Genomic DNA, 23,241 nt, shown 5'->3' with positions numbered 1-23,241 from the left:
TCACACTTCCTGACTTCAAACTATATTAGAAAGCATAACCAAAACAGTATGGTACTGGCATAAACACAGACACATAGATTAATGGAAGAGAACAGTGCCCAGAAATAAACCCTCATATATACGTGGTCAATTAATTTGCTACAAAGGGGTCAAAAATACCCAACGGGGAAAGGATAGTCTCTTCAATAAATAGTGTTGGGAAAACTGGACAGTCACATGCAATAAAGGATGAAAATGGACCACTCTTGTATCATACACAAAAATTAAATAAAAAATGGATTAAAGACCTGAAACCATAGAACAAATGAAGACAGAATAATTTTGCACGTTAACTCATCCTAAGTGTTCACACTCCAGTATACCTTTTCTGTTTTTGAATAAGATATGAGCTTTAACAAAAAGCCACCATCATCATTCACTGGGAATCTCTCCAATATGATATTTGGGGGCAGATTAAAGATAAGTTTCTTGCATGAGAGACTATGGACTATGAGAAACAAACTGAGGGCTACAGAGGGGAGGGGGGTGGGGGAATGGGATAGACCGGTGATGGGTAGTAAGGAGGGCACATATTGCATGGTGCACTGGGTGTTATACACAACTAATGAATCATCGAGCCTTACATCGAAAACCGGGGATGTACTGTATGGTGACTAACATAATATAATAAAAAATCATTATTAATAAAAAAAAAAAAAAAATAAAGATAAGTTTCTTGGCTCAGGATCCCAAGGGTAAATTACAGAAATAACTTACAGAAGAACGAGGAAACTAGTACACAGAGTATTAAGACACTTTATTGACCTCTTAATGTTTGGAATAAATGACAGACCCAAGACAATGGATGTTGCTCCAGCCTACATCCCAAAGAGTACTTTCAAAAACGCAGATTTGACGACTATATGTAGAATCCACTTCCCACTGCAGTTGATAATCCTCCTCCAATTCTAGTCCCCGCTCAGCACCAAGACAGCCAAGGATATTATCATGGAGTAATCTGCCATTCTTGTGGTCTCTGCCATTAATTCAGAGAGTTCAGTCCTTAGAAGTATATTCTTCCTATATTCTCGTGAGCTCCTGGTTTCTCATGTCCTTCTTAGGACTGAAAGTTTCAGTTTTATTAAATATCAATTCCAAGGGTATTGCTTGGCTCCTCCCTAACTTCAATAAATCATGTGAATATAAGGATGCCATAGGTCCCATTTATGAACTAGAAATGATGGCAATGGATATCAGAATGATGACAGGCAAAGACTTGTACTGTGATACATTTAACTCCAAACCCTTGTGGCTTCACTTGGGAGCAGATTCCTACCCAATAACAGATTTCTCTCCAGCACTAATTCTGTTATATCAATTAAAGAAGAATCCCTGACGAATGTTTTCTTGCATTTAATTTATTCACAGGATTCCCTCTACTATAAATTCATTGATGTAGGTAATCCTGTGTTTCTTCCTTTTATAAGACTTCTCTTATGAATTTTTTGGTGTTTTTTAAGGTTTGAACTCCTGTTGAAGGTTTTCTCACATTCCTTACATTTGAACGGTTTCTCTCCTGTATGAATCATTTGATGTCGAATAAGGGAGGAGCTCCGGCTGAAGGATTTCCCACAGTTAACACATTCATAGGGATTATCTCTAGAACGAAGTCTTGAATTTTTATTACTGTCTTCACTCTCACTGAAAGCTTTTCTATATTTATTGCCTTCACAGACCTTTGCTTCAGTATGAATTTTTTGATGCTTAGTAAGGTTCGTACGTCTGTTGAAGAATCTCCCACATTCACTACATTTATAGGGTTTCTCTCCTGTGTGAATGATCTGATGTCGAATGAGGGATGAACTCCGGCTGAAGGCTCTTCCACACTGATAGCATTCATAGGAATTCACCAAGGTATGACTTTTTGGCTGTTGAATATCTATACTCAGGCTCAAGGCATTTCCACATTCGTTATATTCTGAATATTGCTTACCTGAGTCTAAATTAAATTTGAAATTAGTTTTAAACTTACCACATTTTGAGGACCCCTTTCTCATAGGAATTCCTTGTTGTATACCCAAAACTGAATTAACTGTCTCAATATCTAAGATTTTCTTATTCTCACTACCTTCAAAGTTTCCCACCTCAGTGTAGACTGTCTTATGAACAAAAGCTTCTTCTGGTAAATTTATGTCCCAATGTTCCTGGTTCCTATATAACCAATCATCGCTCATCCAAGCATCTAAAGAAGGGGATCCACTTTTGGTCAGTCTTGTCATAATCACTCCAGAAGATGATTCTTTTCCAGAAATTCTCTGCTTTGGAACTGAATCTTGGTTTTCTGAAATTATCTCTCTGTCTAAAAAGAAATTAAAAATTCCATGAACTAGAAGAAGGGAAATGGTTTAATTAGGAAAGTCATGCTAAACCACATAAGGGAATATGCATCTTTTTAGGCCTTAATTACAGAATGGGAATGTGAAGTGAGATTAGAAAAAGGAGAATTATAGAAGAAATAAAAGGGATAAAAGTATCAAAAGGGAGGTTAGGAGATCGTAAAATAGGAGGAGAGCGATTCAGAAATATTAGAGAGAATACAGAGGGCTTGGGAAAATGTCCCGCATATGAACTGCGATAGGGTGGCATATCATAGTTCAAATTATTACTGCTTTGTAACTAGTCTGTGTGGGTTATACCTAACCTTCCTTTCTCTAGCATCTTGTCTTTGTCTCTTTTAACCTATGCTACTCATCAATAATAAATACACCCTTCTAAAATAGCAATTTAGTTGTATCTTTAAAAACATGTCTACATTTACAGGAGCCACATCTTTTTTTTTTTTTTTTTTTTTTTTTTGTTTTAAAACTATTTTAGCTTTCTTTTTAAGAATCTCACTACCGTAACCAATGTGAACTCACACACACACACACACACACACACACACACACACACACGCCATATGATAGTTGTCTTTCTCTGCTTGACTTATTTCACTTAGCATTATCTCCTCCAGTGCTGTCCATGTTGTAGCAAATGTTGAGAACTCGTTCTTTCTGATAGCTGAGTAATATTCCATCGTATATATGGACCACAACTTCTTAATCCAGTCATCTGTTGAAGGGCATCTCGGCTCCTTCCACAATTTAGCTATTGTGGACATTGCTGCTATGAACATTGGGGTGCATATGGCCCTTCTCTTCACTACGTCTGTATCTTTGGGGTAAACACCCAGTAGTGCAATGGCTGGATCATAGGGTAGCTCAATTTTTAACTTTTTAAGGGACCTCCACACGGTTTTCCAGAGTGGTTGTACCAACTTGCATTCCCACCAACAATGTAGGAGGGATCCCCTTTCTCCACATCCTCTCCAACAATTGTTGTTTCTTGCCTTGTCTATTTTTGCCATTCTAACTGGCGTAAGGTGGTATCTCAGTGTGGTTTTGATTTGAATTTCCTTGATGGCTAATGATTTTGAACATTTTTTCATGTGTCTGTTAGCCATTTGTATGTCTTCATTGGAAAAGTGTCTGTTCATATCTTCTGCCCATTTTTTGATTTGTTTATTTGTTTCTCGTGTATTGAGTTTGAGAAGTTCTTTGTAGATCTTGGATACCAGTCCTTTATCTGTAGTGTCATTTGCAAATATATTCTCCCATTCCGTGGGCTGCCTCTTAGTTTTTCTGACTGTTTCCTTGGATGTGCAGAAACTTTTAATCTTGATGAAGTCCCATAAGTTCATTTTATCTTTTGTTTCTCTTGCCTTTGGGGATGTGTCATGAAAAAGGTTGCTTTGGCCGATGTTGTAGAGGTTGTTGCCTATGTTCTCCTCTAGAATTTTGATGGATTACAGGAGCCACATCTTAACCAGCTACAATAAGCTTACAATCAGTGCTTCTATTTTCCAGACGAGTTGCAATTATTCCCCATATTTAACAAAGGCAGAAAAAAAACCTATGATCAAAAGTAGCAGAGAAACCACCCTTTTTCCTAGGCTCAAAATCACCCCTGATTCTAACAGTGCTATGTTATTTTTCTATGTATTTCCTAGAACTCAAAACTTTACCTGTTCCAGTTAAGATTCAGTTCTCGTTTTCACCTGTCTTCAATTTGTTTCATTTAATAATGTCTCACCTTCCTTCTCAAAATTCCTTTCTCACTTAGCTTCTGTATAAATACATCCAATATACTATATATTCTAGCAATTTTTTAATAACTAAAATTCACTGACTTCCTATTATCCTTCTGCACATAACTTCAGCTTTATCTAATGCTTTTACTTCCACACTTTATTGGTAGCCAAAACACATTTTCAGCTTTGTAGTCTCACTTTTTTTTTTTTAAACCTGTCTCCAAGACAATGCCACTTGGCTATCCTACTACTCTCTTCCAACTCACAAATGAGCCTGAGAATGTCATCTTTCATGTAGAAAGAACTTCCCTCAACGTCCTCATCTGTTCGGTGAGTCATTGTTCTTCTAATATTTACACTAGAGTCTAGAAAGAGATCTTGAATAACCATGCTCTCTCTCTCCCCTTTCTAATCTACCCTGAGGTACTATTTTGAGGACTTTTGCCTCAAAGCAGCCCCAATGATACATCCAGCTTTGTCAAATACCTATTAATTCAGCCTGATTTAGTCTAATTTCTAGCAGAAATTATCGTCTGAATAATACTTACACTGAAAACTAGACTACTAAAGCAATCTCCTAGAGCGGAGCCTAGGAATATAATGAGAGTATTGACTATAGTTTCTCTGTTTCTGCCTCACCAGTGTATACTGGGTGTGTGGGCAGATAACCTGTAATTTAATTCACAGGTCTTCAGTGCGAGAGAAACCTCTTCAAACTTGGACCTAATTTATAATTTAGATGGTGAGATCCTGGACTTCAAGCCTGATGCCATAATGAGATGAGGTCTCTTAGGAGACAGTAAATGTATTTAACAAGGGGGAAAAAATAAAAAAATAATTTGTGGCCAGAGGACAGACTAGAGTAGATCAAAATGGCTGCACATTCATTAAAAAACAAAAAACAAAAAACCCACAGCTAACATCATACTCAAAGGGGAAAAAACTGAGAGCTATTCCTTTAAGATCAGGAACAAAACAGAGATGTCCACTCTCACTACTTTCATTCAACATAGTACTGGGAGTCCTAGCCACAGCAATCAGACAAGAAAAAGAAATAAAAGGCATTCATATTGGTAAATAAGAAGTAAAACTCTATTTACCTATTTACAGATGACATGATACTATATACAAAAAATCCTAAAGACTCCACCGAAAACTACCAGAACTGATACATTAATTTAGTACAGTTGCAGGATACAAAATTTATAGAAATATGTTGCATTTCTATACTTTAAAATGAAGTAGCACAAAGAGAAATTAAGAAAACAATCCCAATGGGAGGAGAGGGAACGGGAGAGGAAGGCGGGAGCAAACAGTCCCATTTACAATTGTACCAAAAAGAATAAAATACGTAGGGGAGGTGGGTGGAGGGATGGGGTAACTGGGTGATGGGCATTAAGGAGGGCACCTAAAGTAATGAGCATTGGGTGTTGTATGCAACTGATGAATCACTAAATTCTACCTCTGGAACTAATAATACAGTATATGTTATTAAATGGAATTTAAATCAAAAATAGAAAAAAATATTAAAAACATAGGAATAAATTTAACCAAAAGAGTCAAAGACCTGTACTTTGAGAACTATAAAACAGTGATGAAAAAGACTGAAGATGACACTAAGAAATGGAAAGATATTCCACGCTCATGGATTGGGAGAACCAGTATTGTTAAAATGTCCATACTACTCAAAGCAATTTACATATTTAATGCAATCCCTATCAAAATACCACTAGCACTTTTCACAGAACTAGAACAAAGAATCCTAAAATTTGTATGGAACAAGAAAGACCCTGAATAACCAAACCAATCTTGTAAAAGAAAAAAAAAAAAAACCCGGAGGTATCAAGACATATTAAGCAAAGCTGAAGTAATCAAAACAGAATGGTACTGGCATAAAAAAATAGACACATAGATCAATGGAACAAAACAGAGAGCCAGAAATAAACCCACAGCTTTATGATCAATTAATTGATCTATGACAAAGGAGGCAAGAATATACAACAGGAAAAAGTCTCTTCAACAAATGGTGTTGGGAAAACTGGACAGCTACATGCAAAAGAATGAAACTGGACCCTTCTTACACTATATACAAAAATAAACTCAAAATGGATTAAAGACCTAAATGTGAGACCTGAAACCGTAAAATTCCTAACAGAAAACGTAGGCAGTAATTTCTCTGACATAGGCCATAGCAATATTTTCTAGACATGTCTCCTTTGGCAAGGAAAACAAAAGCAAAAGTAAACTATTGAGACTACACCAAAGTAAAAATCTTTTGCACAGTGAAGGAAACCATCAACAAAATCAAGAATAACCTACTGAATGGGAGATGATATTTTCAAATGACATATCCAATAAAGGGTTAGAATCCAAAGTATATAGGAACTTATACAACTCAACAGGACAAAAGCCAACAACAATCCAATTAAAAAATGCGCAGAGGACCTGAATAGCCATTTTTCCAAAACAGACATTAGATGGCCAACAGACACATGAAAAGATGTTCAACATCACTTATCACCAGAGAAATGTAAATCAAAACCACAATGAGACATCACCTCACACTGGTCAGAATGGCTAAAATCAGAAACACAAAAAATAACAGTGTTGGCAAGGATGTGGAGAAAAAGGAACGCTTGTGCACTGTTGGGGGAATGCCAGCTGGTATGCCCACTGTAGAAAACAGTATGGAGATTACTCAAAAAATTAAAAATAGAAATCCTATATGATCTAGTAATTCCACCACTGGGTATTTAGCCAAAGAAAATGAAAACACTAATTCAAAAAGATACAGGCACCCTTATGTTTACTGCAGAATTATTTACAATAGCCAAGATACAGAGGCAACCAAAATATTCATTCATAGAGGAATGTATAAAGAAGATGTGATATATGTGTGTGTGTGTTATATAGGTGTGTATACACACACATATATGTGTATGTATATATATGTGCGTGTATACACACACATACATATGATGGAATACTACTCAGTCATAAAAAAGAATGAAACTTCACTATTTGCAACAACATGAATAGATCTAGAGGTATCATGGTAAGTGAAATAATTCAAAGACAAATACCTTAAGATTTCACTCATAAGTGGAATTTAAGAAACAAACAAAGGAAAAAAGAAAAACAAAAAACCAGAGTCTTAAATATAATGAACAAACTGATGCTTGCCAGAGGGGAGGTGAATGGGGGAATGGGTGAGGACAGGACAATAAAGAGCACACTTATCATGACGAGCACGGAGTCATGCACAGAATTGTTGAATCATTATACTGTACAGCTGAAACTAACACAACACCATATATTAATTATACTTGAGTAATAAAAAGAAATAGATGCACATTCTTTGACACCTTCCCATAGAGAAGTGGAGTTTATTTTTCTTCCCCTTGCAAATGGGCTACTCCTGTGACAGCTTAGCCAACAGAATATGGTAGAAGTGATACCATGCCACTTCTGGGCCTGGCCTTTAGGAGACTGACAATTTCCAACTCCTCTCAGGATATTCCCAGAACCTGATGGGCATGCTATGAGCAGCCCATCCCTCAAAAGGGGCCACATGGAGGTGCGCTGGTCCACAGGGCCGATGTTCCCAGTGGCAGCCAGCATCAACTTCCAGCGGTGTGATAAGCCATCGTGATCATCCCATCCCAGCAGACACTGTACCCTCAGCCAACATCAGATGGATCCTGAGAACTCCGAAGTCAACTCCTAACTCTTGTGAGAGTTAATAAAATGATTGCTGTTTCAAGTCAGTAAGTTTTGGGGCAATTTGTTAGAAACAATAGGTAACTGAAACACAAGCTGTTCCAGCAGTATTTACTGAATGGCAAAATTCCTAAATGTATTTCTCTAAGCAAATCTCTGTTCTCATATTTCCATGACCCATTTTTCATATAACTTCTTTACTCCTATTTTTAAAATCACTTTCATGTATTTTGTTATTTTCAAATCACTTAGTTCTAACATATAGGAAAACTACCAATATTTTTATTTTATATCTGGCCACCTTACAAAACTCTTAACAGATGTAATAGTTTTGACTATGAGTTTCTTGGTTTTCTAAGTAGAAAGTTATCATTTACAAATAAGTCTTTTTTCCTCTTTTCTACTAATTAAATTTCTCATTTTTTTTCATTCATTAGTTACGTCTTTCAGGTCAACATTAAATAATTATAGCAACAGATACTCTTATCTATTGATTCTAGCGGCAACACCAGTTTGTCTTTACACCCATGATTTGTTCTCCTTTTGCACTAAACAGATTTTGAGTCACTGTCTTATTCCTATTAATCCCAAACGCACAAACTATGCTTTACCTACAAGACTTTGCTCCTGCCTCTAACCTGAAACACAAACGAACACTTGAAACCTTAGCCTGTCATCCCAAACCTGGGTGTCTGCGCACAACTCCCCTGGACACCAGCCCATGCCAGACCATCTCTGCCTTTCTTTGGCCTATCTGAAAGTTTCCCCCAACTTCTCCAATCATTCCAATGGCTTATCTGTATTTATAGATTAAAATCCACAGGATTCTTTTTTCGTAGGTTCTGACTAGTTAATTAAGCTGGTTTAATTAAATCTGGTTTTATATTCTCTATACAAATTTACCTTAAACTGTTTATAATAAACTCGGATCATTAGCCCTTAAATCTAGATGTGCCTCTGATCATCTGACGAGCCTCTGAAGTACATACATGTGCACACGTGTGTGATGTATGTACATTCCGTGTGGCTGTGCAGGGCTTCTCACAAACATCGCGATGTGCAGCTAGCTGAAGTAGTGGCTGCTAACTTCCGAGAGAGAAGTGGCAGCCTCACGTCCTATTACAGGTTAGACCTGGAACCGGCAGTGTCACCTCTGATGTATTTTACTGATTAAACAGTCCAGTGCCAGCTGAGATTCAAAGGGAGGGGAAACAAAGTCTGCAACTTTTTTTTCTGATTGAAGTATAGTTGGCACCATGTTACATTAGTTTCAGGTGTACAAAGGCTACATCCTGATGGAGAAAGTGACAAAGATTCTGTAGCCACCTTTAATCCACTGTAGTCCATTAACTGTTTTGGAAAATAAACTACATTTACCGAGGTAAATTCCAGATTGATTGAAGTATTATATTTAAATGATGAAATAGATGAAATCAGAATAAAAATCAGGAAATGTTTTTAATTTGCGGATGGAAAAATTCTTATGCCTAAAAATAACAGATATAAAGCACTGGGGGGAAGATATGCGGTAACATAAATTTTAAAATATGTATGGCAGACACCATAAAGAAAATAATAAAAAACTTCAGCGGTATTTCATTTGCTCTGTGATCAATAATGGGAATTTCCATGAGATCTTACTTATAAACCTCTAAAGGCTTAATAGATAAAGGACATAAAACCATTTACTGAATTACAAATGACCAAAGCAAATAAAATAATTTTTACCTTTCTCATAATCCAATATTTATCTACCCAGTTTTTTTCCTTTGGTTCCTATGAATGTGCAAAAGCTTGAGATAAAAAGGCAGGGTGAAAAGAGACATGGTCTCTGCCCTCAAGGAACATAAAGCCTAATGTGAGAGACAAAGACCTACATAGATACAAGTAAAATATAATTGTGATAAATGCTAAAAAGAGAAGATTATGGTCCTATGGGAGTATATAACAGAAAAAAATGAATCAAGACAGGTTTCCCTGAGGAAATGTGAAACTATCTGAGATCTGAAGGAAGACAAGGAGTCAACTAGGCAAAGAACAGGAGAATGACCATTTTATGTAAGGAAACTGCATGTACAGAGCCCCTGAGATGGAGGGCAAGTCCCACTCAACGGACATACGGAACGTGTGGCCTGTGGAACTCTTTTCTCTGCAGTCCTCCAACACCTATCAGAGAGCTTAGGGCACAGGAGATGCAAATACACACGTGATGCTGACTGAAAGCAGAGCAGTGTGGTTTGGGTGCGAAGAGCGGGGGGAGGATGCAGGGTGAGGTGAGGCTGGAGAAGCAGGTGAGGCTGGAGAAGCAGGCTGGAGAAGCAGTGTGTTCTGAAGTAAGCAAAACTGCAGTCAGCATAAGTGACTTAAGCAAGTACATGACAGAACTTGATCTCTTTGACTGCAATGTGGCTCAAACCCTGGAGCTGGGGAAAAAGAGCAAAGAGGCCTGGCAAGATCTTCCAGTACGATGAATTAAGAGGCTGCGGGGATAGCTGAGATGAGAGATGGCACTGGCACCTGGACTAGGGTAGTGGCCCTACAGATGGAGAGAAGTGGAGACGTTCAAAGGATATTTAGAAGGACGAAACCAAGTATTAGAGAGGTGAAGGAGAAGAAGTTGTGTCAAAGATAATACACCGTACTTATGTAATTGGATGGATGGCAGTGCCATTCACTCAGGGAACAGAGGAGGACTGGAAAAGAAAAAGTTATGGCTTTGGTTTTACAGAATTGGAGTCGTCTTTAAGACATCCAAGAGAAATGTCACATGTCTATAAATTGTTCAATTCAAACTAAGGGCTTTAGAGGGGAGGGGGGTGGGGGATCGGGATAGACCGGTGATGGGTATTAAGGAGGGCACGTATTGCATGGTGCACTGGGTGTTATACACAAGTAATGAACCATGGAACTTTACATCAAAAACTTGGGATGTACTGTATGGTGACTAACATAACATCATAAAAAAATTTTATTTAAAAATAAATAAATAAATTGTTCAATTCGGAGAAGCAGCCTGGGCTGGGGACACACATTTGTAAGTCACCTACACGTGTGCGCTAAGTGGAGTTGCAGCTGTGGATGTGCTAACATAGAGAAGAAAACACAGAGTAAGAAAAGACAAAATGAGACATGTTGAGAAACTGAAATTACAGCTAGACAAAGAGAAGTCTCCACCATACAGACCGAGAAAGGCCAGAAACAGAGGAGGAAAATGGGAAGCATTATAAGAACCTACGAGTGTTTTAGAGCGAGGAGCAGGTAACGTAAGACAAGGAATGAAAAAGTATCCACTAGACTTCGCTACAAGAAAGTCTTCTACGACTTTAGTAAGGACTGTTCCAGATGGAGATCTGGAATAACAGCTAAACTGGAATGGGGTGAGGAAATGAGAAAAGTAGAAACTATTTTGAGAAGACTGGCTACAAAGAGGCGAGAAATAGAGTAATAGGTTCAGAGAAAAATCGTTGACATCAGCAATGACCTGAAAATGTTGAAAAGCTAATGGGAGGATGAAGCAGAAATGGTAAAAATATAAGTGAAAGAAGGCAGGGAGAAATGGGGTCCAAAGGAAAAGGGTGGGAGGTGGGGGAATTTACCTAAGAAAGAAAGAAACTGAATACTTTGCCTATCAAATCAATAAAGATTTCAGGCCAACAAGAGGGTGCTAGGGTGATAATGAGAGAGATAATATGCTAGTAGTGACAGTATGGCTCGGCATAACCTTTCTGTAGACAATACAGCACAATGTAACAGGACTTTTAAATACATTCATGCCCTTTGATGCTGAAGTTTGTCTTCTAACAAGGTATATCCTATGGAACTTACCAGATATGCCTGAAAACCTGGCAACAACCTGAATGTCCAACAGCCGGGGGGAATGGTTAAATATATTATGATACATGTGTACGATGGGAAGTTACACGTGAATGAGAAACCACATTTGCACGGACTATTTAGTGACACAGGTAATTGTCCACGGTATCGTATTAGGTGAGAAGAGCAGAATATAAAGTGACATATCCCTGACAATCCCAATTCTGGAAAAAAACAAATCTTCACAAGTCACAGAGACACATCATCACAAAGAAAAAAGCCTAAGAAAATAAATCAAAACGTTAATACTGCATAGCTCTCGGGAGTGAGGTAATGGGGTGATTTCTATTCTTCTTCATACTTTTCTATATGTACTAAAATTTATATTAAGCACATAATAATTGATAATGTCCCACAAACAAAATGTTAATAAGAATAAAGAGATTACATGAAAGTAGAAAGTAAGGGCACAAGAAGTTCTATGGTAAACAAAGAATGGAAGACTACTAAGCTCACTCTAGTATGAAGCAGAACTTTGCTTTCTTTAGAAGGAAGCACATGATTTCATGCTGGGCTGGCTAATGTTCGTTTACGTAGCACTACTGTGCGCCAGGCGCTGTTCTAAGCGTGCTACCCACACCGACGCACTTGAGCCTCACAGGAACGTGGAGGTAAGGACTGTTATTGACTCCCTGTTGCGGATGAGGAGACGGGCAGGGAGGCCGCTCCGGGCCACACGGCTTTACAAGCCTCCGTGTCCCTCCCCTGCAACATTCATTCGTCTATCCGATGAAGAAAAAGAATCTGCCAACGAAAGGCAATGGTGTCCTTTTTCCTCCAAAGCCTCCAGGTTTTGTTGTCCGCCCCCCACCCGACTCTTACTCGAAGGCTGGTAACAGTACACTGTGCGTTTAACAAACAAGCTTCTTACACCTGCCTCGTATCTGCCTGGCTCTTACCTGAAACAGATGTGCTTGGGGTTTCTTGCTCTACTGTCCATCTTCTCTCCTTACTCTCCAGCTTGGAGATCTCAACTGGCTTGGAAAGTAGTTGTTCTGTTCATGGGGAAAATGAAACAACAACAACAAACAGACACTTCAGCCATTTTCATAGGGAAGAGATTCCCTCCCTCCGCAGTAGTCTCAGAGCTGCTGAAAGGTAAGGCCAGCGGTCACCACGGATCTGTGGACATTTATCTCTCCACCAGAAAGGACTTCCACTCAGATACACAGCAGGAAAATCTGCTATTGTGCCCAAAGGATATTAGGAAACCCGAACCCAAACCCAAGTGCCCTTAACCACTGCAGCCGTCCTCTAGTTTTTAGCAGATGAAGAGACTACCGACGGGCAGAAGAGGTAAATAACACGGAAGCCACCTTGATGCAATGAGTTCAGGTTCCTATAGTTCTCCAGCATCACATCCCTGTACAGGGTCTTTACAGCAGGGTCCAGCTGTCCCCACTCTTCCTCGTTGAATTCCACAATCACATCTTTGAATGTTACTGGTTCCTAAAACATTAAATTTCTTTTTAATCAAAGGTCACTTCTAAAAATATTACTAGCGGAGAAATGAATTTGGAAAGAACAAGGTAGGGCGTCAGAATACGTAAGAAACTGACAAACGTTTGGGGTTCTAAGTGATGGAAATTAAGTTATACTAGAGGCTTATGGACTTGGCACTGTGAGGGCTGCGAAAGGAAAATCCAGTGCAGTCTTAACCTAAACTAACTTTTATTTTGGTTGAGGAAAAAAAGACAGTTGGAATAATTGTGGAACAAAAAATTACTATAGAGTAAAAATAGCTGACATAAAAGGAGTTCAGAACAGGCAGAGTTTCGGAGAGATGTGAGGGGAACTTGTAACGAAGACGGAGCCTCTGGCAGCAGAAGAGGTAGGGCGTTTTCTCTGACTGAGAAATGCAGCCTGCCAGCATCTCCCATCCGGGGCAGGCAGTCCTTTCCTGATTACCCAAAACGGAGTAGCCACCCTCCTCATCAGTCTCCCATTGCATTATGCTTCTTTCTTTTCTCTGTAATAATTATTACTATCTGCAATCACCTTATTTGCCAGTGCGTGCCTGTCTGCTCTACCGTCATTTCCACAAAGGATTTCCCTTCGTTTACCATCACATTCCCAGCCCTTAGCAGTGGCGTATCAGACACTGCGTAGATATTTCTTACGAGGACCTTCACACCATCACTTGTTGCACTTCCCTGTCTAGCATTCTCAACCTTGTCATGACGGGCACCTTCGAACACGATGAAACATACCAATCCCTCCCCTCCCTCTCCGTCAGAGCCAGAGGACTCTGAGACATGAGTGACTTGGTGAGTAAATCATCTACGTCAGCTTTGCCTACATCCTCACCTTCTTCCCTCAACCCCCTGCAACCTGGCTTCTATTCCCATGAGGAGCAGGATCTCCGTGATGGTAAGGGAACAGGCACTACTCAGGCTGAATTTTCCTGAATTTTTTAAAGGATTTATCCTTGAAATACTCTCATCCTTGGCTTTCGGTGGCATCTCCTTGGTCTTCCTCTACCACTTTGATGCTTTCATTTCAGTATCCTTTGAGATTTCTTCTGCTCCTGCCTATTTAATGACATTACTCGGGATCCTGATCTTGGCTCCCTTCACTTGTAATTCTGAACATTCTCTGGTGGGCTCTATTTCTATGGCTTTGATTATTGTCCTGAATTCTGAAGGAACAGATGCACAGAAAAATATAAAGATTGAATATTTCCCAAAGAGTGTATCATCAACTAAAATAAAATAAATCCAATGTCCTATGGGAGAAGTAACAGTCCTACATCCTTAGACGGACCTATATTTAGCAAAAGTTCAAAAGCTGAAAAAGAAAAAGCAGATTTCAGTAAAGAGTAGAATCCTAATTCACCTGGGAATGGCCAGTTAGCGAGTCAGCTTCCATTTTCCCCTGGATGCTGCCCTTCTGGAGCAGGACAGAATCCTTGCAGGCTATCTCTGGGAAGATGAAGGAAAACATTAGGGAGACAAGATTTGTGCTGGAGAAACATTTAATGACTATAGTAAGAGCTTTAACATGCTATTCACAGGAATCATCTTTAGAGCTTTGGAAAAATAACGGTGTCAGGCCCTACCAGCAACCAGAATCTCCAAAGGTGGGGCTCAGATGTTATAGTTTTTAAAAACTCTAAAAATGATTCTGATATTCTACCAGAAGTTGAGAAGTACTGGATCAGGGAGAAGAAGGCCAAAATAGCATTTTGAGGCTTCATCCGCGGTTGTAGCAGATTCAAAAAATTACTTTAATTCTGTCCTTACAAAATCTGTAGCTTTGTAGTAAGTTTTGAAATTGAAAGTATGCATTCTTAAAGTCTGTTCTTCATCAAGGTTGTTTTGGTTACTTTGAATCCTTTGCAATTTCATATTCATTTTAGGATCGGCCTGTCCATTTCTGCAAAAAAAAAAGCAGCTGGAATTTTGCCATGAATTGCATTTGAATCTGCAGACCACTTTAAAGAGTATTAGCATCTTGACAACATTAAGTCATCCAATACAGGAACACAGGCTTTTTTAAAATTGTTTTTTAGTGAAAAAATTTGACAGGTAACACAGTCCCAGGGATCCCAAGGGCTGCTGAAGGGCTCTGCAGGCCTCTCTGGGTACTCAAAGGGCAGCAGGTGTGAACTCCGAACCAGTCGTCTTCCATCTGACCTGCGGAGACTGGGGTGGGCAGTTGTAAATAAATGCCTTATGGCTTTTGCTATGAAATTAAAAAAAAAAAACTCACATAAAAATGACCCATGCAGTTTAAACCCATGTTGTTCAAGGGTCAACTGCATAAGAACAGATCACAAGACAGTAAAGATAGCTTTACTTTTTCCTTTCCAATTGGGATACATTTTATTTATTTTTCTTGTTTAGCTGCACTGGCTAACACCTCCAGTATAACGCTGAACGGAAGTGGCCAGAGTGGACATCCTTGTTTTGTTCCTTAACCTAAAGGTAAAGCTTTTAGTCTTTAACCATTAAGTATGATGCTTCCTGTACGTTTTCCATAGATGCCCTTTATCACATAGAAGAAATTCCCTTCTATTCCTAGTATGTTGAGTGCTTTTATCATGAAAAGGCACTGGATTTTGTCAAATGCTTTTTCTACATCAAGAGAACCTTGTGGGCTCCTGGGTGGCTCAGTTAGTTAAGTGTCTACCTTCAGCTCAGGTCATGATCTCAGGGACCTGGGACTGAGTCCCGCATCAGGCTCCCTGCTCAGCAAGGAGTTTCCTTCCACCTCTCCCCGTGCCTCCCGCCCCCCCACTTGTGCACATGCTCTCTTTCTCTCAAATAAATAAAATCTTATTTAAAAAAAAGAGGACTTTGTGATTTTCCCCTATTAGTATGGTGTAGAATGTTGATTTTCATATGTTGAACCATCCTGTATTCCTGGGATAAATCCCATTTGGTCATGGTGTATAATCCTCTTAACACGATGCTGGATTTGGCTTGCTAGTTTTCTTTTCTCATGAGGCCTTTGTCTGGCTTTGGCATCAAGTTAAAACTCACCACAGAGTAAGTTAGGAAGTCTTTTTTTTTTTGGTCGGTGTAGTTAAGACTTTGTCAATTTTTTTTTTTCAAATGACCCACTTCCAGTTTCATTGATCCTATTGTTTTTCTATTCTCTATTTATCTCTGTTTAATCTTTCTTATTTTAATTTCTACATATTTGCGCATTTTCCAGATTTCCTTCTTTTTTTAAAAAAAGATTTTAGTTGACAGAGAGTGTGAGAGAACATAAGCAGGGGGAGCAGCAGGAGAGGGAGAAGCAGGCTCCCCACTGAGCAGGGAGCCCAATGAGGGGCTTGATCCCAGGACCCTGGGATCATGACCTGAGCTGAAGGCAGACTGTTAACCAACTGAGCGACCCAGGTGCCCTTCCAGATCTCCTTCTATTATTGATTTCTAATTTCATTCTGTTGTGGTCAAAAAAGATCCTTTGGATGACTTAAATGTTTAAAATAATTGTGCCTTGTTTTGGCCCAACATTTGGTCTATCCTGGAAAATGTGCCATGTGCACTTGAGAAAACTATATATTCTGTTGTTGGGTAGAGTGCTTATATATTTGTTAGGTCTAGTTTCGTTTATAGAGTTGTTAATACAGTTCTTCCATTTCCTTTTTTGTCTTTTTTCTAGTTGTTCTATCCACTAAAGAAAGTGGGGTGCTGAAGACTATTATTCTTAATCTATTTCTCCCTCATTTCTGTCAATTTTTGCTTCATATATTTGTGGGCCTGATTGTTGTAATTCTTGCTCACTTACTTTTTTGAACTGATTTGGAAAGTCTGTATTCTTTGTTGTGTGTGCCCACTTAAATCTGTTCCCTTAGCTGAGTGGTCAGCTCGTGATTCCTCAGAGATTTCCTTAGATACCTGGAATCAAACAAAAAAAAAAAAACCCACAAAAACCCCACAAACAGAAACCATTTCCTAGTCTTTGCAGATGGGCTGCAGGTGTTGAGGCTTGCCTACACCACTCAGGTAATTTTTCAACATTACCTTCATCTTTAGTTTCTGTTTATGCGAAGCCTGACGGTCAGCCAGAGGTGAGAGTTAAGGCCTTATCAGGTCTTTCAGAGCATGTGCCCAGCCTTCTAGATCTCTAGGATATGTAAGAACTTTTCAAACACCTTATTCCACAAAGCAACTCATACCCCAGTCTTTCCTCCCAATCTTTTTGTGTTCATGGTCTTAGGTGGCAGAGGCTAATACATTTCCCATTAAATGCTTTGACAAATGCCCCCCAGGTGGCCATCTCTGCCCTGGGAGAGTTCTGAGTCAGATAAAATAAGGGCAAGCCCTTTGGGTGGGTTCTTCAGAGAGCCAAGACAGGTTAAAAGAAACTAAAAACCTTTCTCAGTCCTCTATTAGCTGGCAACCTCTCCTTTCCTTCCCTCCCAGACTTTAAGAATAGTCTACAATCATGATCACATTCACACCTCAGCCATCCATCTTTTTTGGTAGTGGTGGTGGGGAACATGTGATAGGGAGAGTAACAGACCCCAGAAATACCCACACCCCTAATCCCTGGATACACTGGTAAAAGAGACTCAGCAGATATGATTAAAGTTAAGGACCTTGAGAGATGAGGAATCACCGTGTATTATTTGGGTAATCACAATCTAATCACACGAATCCTAAAACACGGGTTTCCCAACTGTGGTCAGTGTGAGAGAGAGCGAGCAAACATGCTCACCTGAGCAAGTGCGCGTACTGCGGCTGAGTGGAGGGTAAGAGAAGGCGGTGTGGAAAGGACATGGACATGGCTTGCCACTGCCAACTCCGAAGACGGGTAAAGGGAATCACAAGGCCCCGAAAGGAATGTAGTCCTACTGATGCCTTGATTTTCGTCCAGGGAGACCCATGTTGGACTAGTGATCTACAGACCTGTAGGATAATACATCACACTGTTTTAAGCCACTAACTTTGTGGTTATTTATTATGACGGTAATGGAAAACCAATATAACTAACTACAAATAAACACCACCTCAACTCCTTCTCTGAATCTGTTCTAAAACTTAACAATTTCTTCATAATCAATAATTTCAGTAAATTACTTCAATATTCATCTTAATAGGAGAATCTTTTTGTCACAGCATTGCTGAACACTCCCTTCTTGAATATTTCTCTTTTCTCAGCTCAAGATACTAACGTTTCCTGGTTCTCTGACGTCCTAGATTACGCTTTTCTAGCCTGCTTATTACCTGGCTTTTCTTTTTCTGTTTAATCCTTAATTTCTTTTTCAAATAAGGACTAAATACAGCAACAATAACAGTATCATCACTCTTCCCAGTCAATAATTCCTTGTCAAATATTCAATCAATTGCCTCATGACAGAAAGTTCATACATTCACGTGACTGGTTATACATCTTTTACATTTAATTTCTAAATTCCTCTTCCATATCTCCACTTCTCCCTTAAAATTATTTCGTTTTAGAGGGGCACCTGGGTGGCTCAGCCGGTTAAACATCCAACCCTTGATTTCGGCTCAGTCATGACCTCAGAGTCACGCGATGGAGCCCCGCGTTGGGCTCCGTGCTCAGTGCAGAATCTGCTGGAGATTCTCCCTCCCTCTCTTTCTCATTCTCTCTCCCCCTCACCCCCTGCTTGTGCATGCATGCTCTAAATAAATAAAATCTTTTTAAAAAAATAAAATTATTTTGTTTTAGAAACTGGATTGTCTTGTAGTTTCCCAGAGTTTAGATTTTACTAACGGCATTCCCATGATATAATTTAACATGTTCCTCCATCCTCCGTTCATCCTGTAATGGGTAGTTAGATCTATGATAGCCCTTAAATATTGATGCTCCCTAAGCATATGTATTTCTCCTACTTCTATTCATACCTGTAACTTTCCAAACCCATAGAGATCTCAAACTCAACATGCCACATAATTACTGTATAAATCCCCCCCCTAAAATCTGCTACTTATGCCACGTTCATTTACGGCAGAACCTGCACATTTACATCAAATCTTATCCCACTCACACCTTACATGCAGCTCATAATTCCTTCAGGTTCAAACTCCTGTTTTCCCAATACTCCTTCATTCTTTAACACCTCATCTATCTTAACTGATTTTCCTGTTTTTAGAGTCCTCAGGTCTATCCTTTAAACAAGATGTTGATAAACTTTTTCCGTGAAGATCCAGATAGTAAAGATTCTGGGTTTTGCAGGCAATACAGTCTCTGCTATAACTAATCAACTCTGGTCATAGCATGAAAGCAACTTAGACTAAATGTCAATCAGTGGGCATGGCTGTGTTCCAAAAACACTATCTCCCAAAATATTTGGCCTTTGGGCCACAGTTTGCCAACCACTACTCTATATCGATATCAAAATGATATTTTAAAAGGCAAATCAAATCGTTTTACTCTCCTACCCATGCTGCGAGATCTCATTCTCTATTTCTATTTCCTACAGAATAAAATCCATGTTTCCTGATACTGTAAAGTCCTTCAAGATCTGCCCTTGACACCCTCTAGCTTCAGAAAAGATAATTTCTTTTCATATGGGAAGAGTCAATTACTTTTTTTTTTAAGGTTCTTTTTTTCTTTTTAATTGAGGTATAGCTGACATATAAAACCATACAGTTGACCCCTGAACAAAAACGGGTCAGGGGCACCAACCTCCTGAGCAGTTGGAAATCTGCATATAACTTTAGACTCCCCCAAAACTTAACTACTAATAGCCTACCACTGACCAGAAGCCATACCAATAAGCAGTCTAAGCATATTTTATATATATATTACATACGGTATTCTTACAATAAAGTGAGCTAGAGAAAAGAAAATGTTAAGAAAATCGTAAGAAAAAATACATTTATAGTACTGTGCTGTATTTATTGAAAAACACCCATGTATAATTGGACCCACACAGTTTAAACCCATGTTGTTCAAGGGTCAACTGTATTAGCTTCAGGTGTACAACGTATTGATTCAATATTTATGTATATTGCACGATGATCACCACAATAAGTCTAGTTAACATCTGTCACTATATGGTTACAAAAATTTTTTTCTTGTAATGAGAGCTCTTAAGATCTAATGTCTTAACAACCTTCAAATATGCAATACAGTATTATCAACTATAGTCACTACCCTGTACATTACAGCCCCCTGACTTATTTATTTTATACCTGGAAGTTTCTATACCTTGTGACCCTCCACCCATTTTGCCCATCCTCCACTCCCACCCTGGCAACCACCAATCTGTTCTCTGTATCTATGAGCTCCTTTTTCCTTTTTTTTTTTTTAAAGATTCCACATAAGGGTCAACTGTTATTCTACTGCCAATTTTCTACATTCCTACCTTCATCTTTAGGCATTTCAATCACATCCTCTATGAGGGTCACCACTTCTTTGCTGTTCTTTGGATGTTGTAAATTCACCCAAGTCCTGATGTCTTCAGGGAGAACTGTCAGAAATTGTTCTAACACCAACAGCTCTAGGATCTGCTGTTTTGTATGAACCTCTGGTCTCAGCCACTGAAGACAGAGCTCCCAGAGTTGGCACAGGGCTTCATGAGGCCCAGACACTGCCAGATACCGGAAATGTCTGAACTTTTGACGACAGGCCTCAGAGTTGTATGTTTCCATGATGGGGACGGATTCCTGTGGCCAGGACGCATCTGCTCTCAGGGCCTCACTTCGTTCATGTAGAATCAGGTTTTGAGGTTTTGAGATAGCCATCAACTTGTTCAGAGGCTGCATCTTCCTAGACAGAACTCCCACTGTAGTTTGAATTTGTCTAACTAGAGGATTCTAGTAATTCTTGGGCTTGGGCTAAGCACTTGTGTACAATATATGCGCAATGTGATTTCAGCCAAGTTCTATCTCAATAAGAGAAAAGTTCCAGGAGCTTCAGACAGAAAGACAACATTCAGGTACCTGAGAGAATGAAAAAAGACACCAATATGACCTATATTTAACAAACATGTTTTGTATAGTGTTAAAAGATAAAATAATACACATAATATTCTTAAGATTGTCTAATAAAATAAATATTATGGATTATCTTCCATTCTTGCTTCCTTTTTATAACAATATACTGTCTCTTTCCCTTCATCACCCACCCAAAAGACAGAAAACACAGACATCACACAAAAAGTGATAAATGAAATAGTCCTTTTAAAACAAACCTCATAATTTAATTGCAATTTCTCCTGCACCAGGTGACAACCCATTTTTGCTTTATTTTTTTTTAATTTTTATTTATTTATTTAACAGAGAGAAAGAGAGAGAGCACAAGCAGGAGGAGCAGCAGGCAGAGGGAGAAGGAGAAGCAGATTCCCTACTAAACAGGGAGCCCAACATGCGGCTCGATCCCAGGACCGTGGGATCATGACCTGAGCCAAAGGCAGATGCTTAACATATTAAGACTTTATACTAGAGATACCTAAAAAATAAATTCTCACTAAAATATCAATAAGATTATAAAAAATGAGTAAAATTGGAAGTACCACTAGAAATTAAGTTACGAAACAATTACTTAAAAAATAAGAGAAGAGGGGCGCCTGGGTGGCACAGCGGTTAAGCGTCTGCCTTCGGCTCAGGGCGTGATCCCGGCGTTGTGGGATCGAGCCCCACATCAGGCTCTTCTGCTATGAGCCTGCTTCTTCCTCTCCCACTCCCCCTGCTTGTGTTCCCTCTCTCGCTGGCTGTCTCTATCTCTGTCGAATAAATAAATAAAATCTTTAAAAAAAAAAATAAGAGAAGAAATAGGAGTCATTTCATTGTCAGGGATAAATCAAAAAGTACATTGCAATGACACAAAAATAGACACATAGATCAATGGGTAGAGAGCCCAGGAGAAATCCCAGGACTATATGGTTAAGTAATCTGTGACAAGGAGGCAAGAATACGTACTGGGGAAAGGACAGTCTCTCCAATAAATGGTGCTGGAAAACTGGGCAGCTACATCCAAAAGAATGAAACTGGACCACTTTCTTACACCATATACAAAAATAAACTCAAAATGGATTTAAAAATCTAAATATGAGATCTGAAGCCATAAAACTCCTAACAGAAATACAGGCAGTAATCTCTTGGACATCAACCTTAGCAACATATTTATGGATATGTCTCCTCAGATAAAAAAAACAAAAGCAAAAATAAACTATTGGGACTGCATCAAAATAAAAACTTTTGCACAGTAAAGGAAACCATCAACAAAACAAAAAGGCAACCTACTTAATGGGAGAATATATTTGAAAATGACATATCCGATAAGAGGTTAATATCCAAAATATATAAAGAATTTCTACAACTTGATGCGTGCTCGTGCACGCGCGCGCACACACACACAATTCGATTAAAAAATGGGCAGAGGACCTGAATAGACATTTTCCCAAAGAAGATATACAAATGGCCAACAGGTACGTGAAAAGATGCTCAACATCAGTAATCATCAGGAAACGCAGATCAAAACCACAATGGGCTATCATTTCACACCTATCAGAAAACGGCTAATATCAAAAAGACAAGAAATAACAAGTGTTGGTAAGAATGTGGAGAAAAGGGAACCTTGTGTGCTGTTGGTGGGAATGTCAACTGGTGCAAACCACTGTGGAAACAGTATGGAGGTTTGTCAAAAAATTAAAAACAGAAATACAATACGTATGATCCAGTAATTTCACCACTGGGTATTTAGCCAAAGAAAATGAAGACACTAATTTGAAAAGATATATGTACCCCCACGTTTACTGAATTATTTACAATAGCTAAGATATGAAAGCAACCCAAGATGAATGGATAAAGAAGAGATAGTATACACATACAATGGCATATTACTCAGCCATAAAAAAGGATGAGATCTTGCTATTTGCAACAACATGGATGGATCTAGAGGGTATTATGCTAAGTGAAATAAGACAGAAAAATAAATACCATGTGATTTCACTTACACGTGGAATCTAAAAACCAAAACAAATGAACAAACAAACCAAAAGACTCTTAAATATAGAGAACTGGTGGTTGCCAGAGTGGAGGTGAGTGGGGGAGGTATGAAAAACAGTTATGGAAATTCCTTAAAAAATTAAAACAGAACTACCCTATATCAAGCAA

At 38.9% G+C, this 23,241-nt stretch overlaps 1 protein-coding gene across 1 annotated transcript; it reads right to left on the bottom strand.

Annotated features, from left to right (window-relative positions):
- Positions 1-757: 757 nt before the first annotated feature.
- Positions 758-20,901, bottom strand: ZNF215 (zinc finger protein 215). Its single transcript, XM_008683828.2, has 5 exons — positions 20,490-20,901; positions 14,537-14,622; positions 13,018-13,150; positions 12,601-12,696; positions 758-2,338 (listed from the first exon to the last, which is right to left on the bottom strand). Exons 1-5 carry the CDS (start codon positions 20,887-20,889, stop codon positions 1,419-1,421), a joined length of 1,635 nt encoding a protein of 544 aa, XP_008682050.2. The 5' UTR covers positions 20,890-20,901; the 3' UTR covers positions 758-1,418.
- Between the last annotated feature and the right edge of the window lie 2,340 nt (positions 20,902-23,241).

The sequence above is a fragment of the Ursus maritimus genome, unplaced genomic scaffold (assembly GCF_017311325.1).
Source record: "Ursus maritimus isolate PB19 unplaced genomic scaffold, ASM1731132v1 scaffold_16, whole genome shotgun sequence".
Taxonomy (NCBI): Eukaryota; Metazoa; Chordata; class Mammalia; order Carnivora; family Ursidae; genus Ursus; species Ursus maritimus.
The sequence above is the reverse complement of the archived record's forward strand: the minus strand, read 5'-3'. Positions and strand labels throughout refer to the sequence as shown.

Coding starts and splice junctions, on each gene's coding strand:
- ZNF215 (XM_008683828.2), bottom strand. CDS start 20,889: ATGCAGCCTCTGAACAAGTTGATGGCTATCTCAAAACCTCAAAACCTG. Junction 14,623..20,489: donor TGAAATGCCTAAAGATGAAG/GTAGGAATGTAG, acceptor TCATCTTCCCAG/AGATAGCCTGCAAGGATTCT. Junction 2,339..12,600: donor CCCAAGCACATCTGTTTCAG/GTAAGAGCCAGG, acceptor ATTTCTTTTTAG/ACAGAGAGATAATTTCAGAA.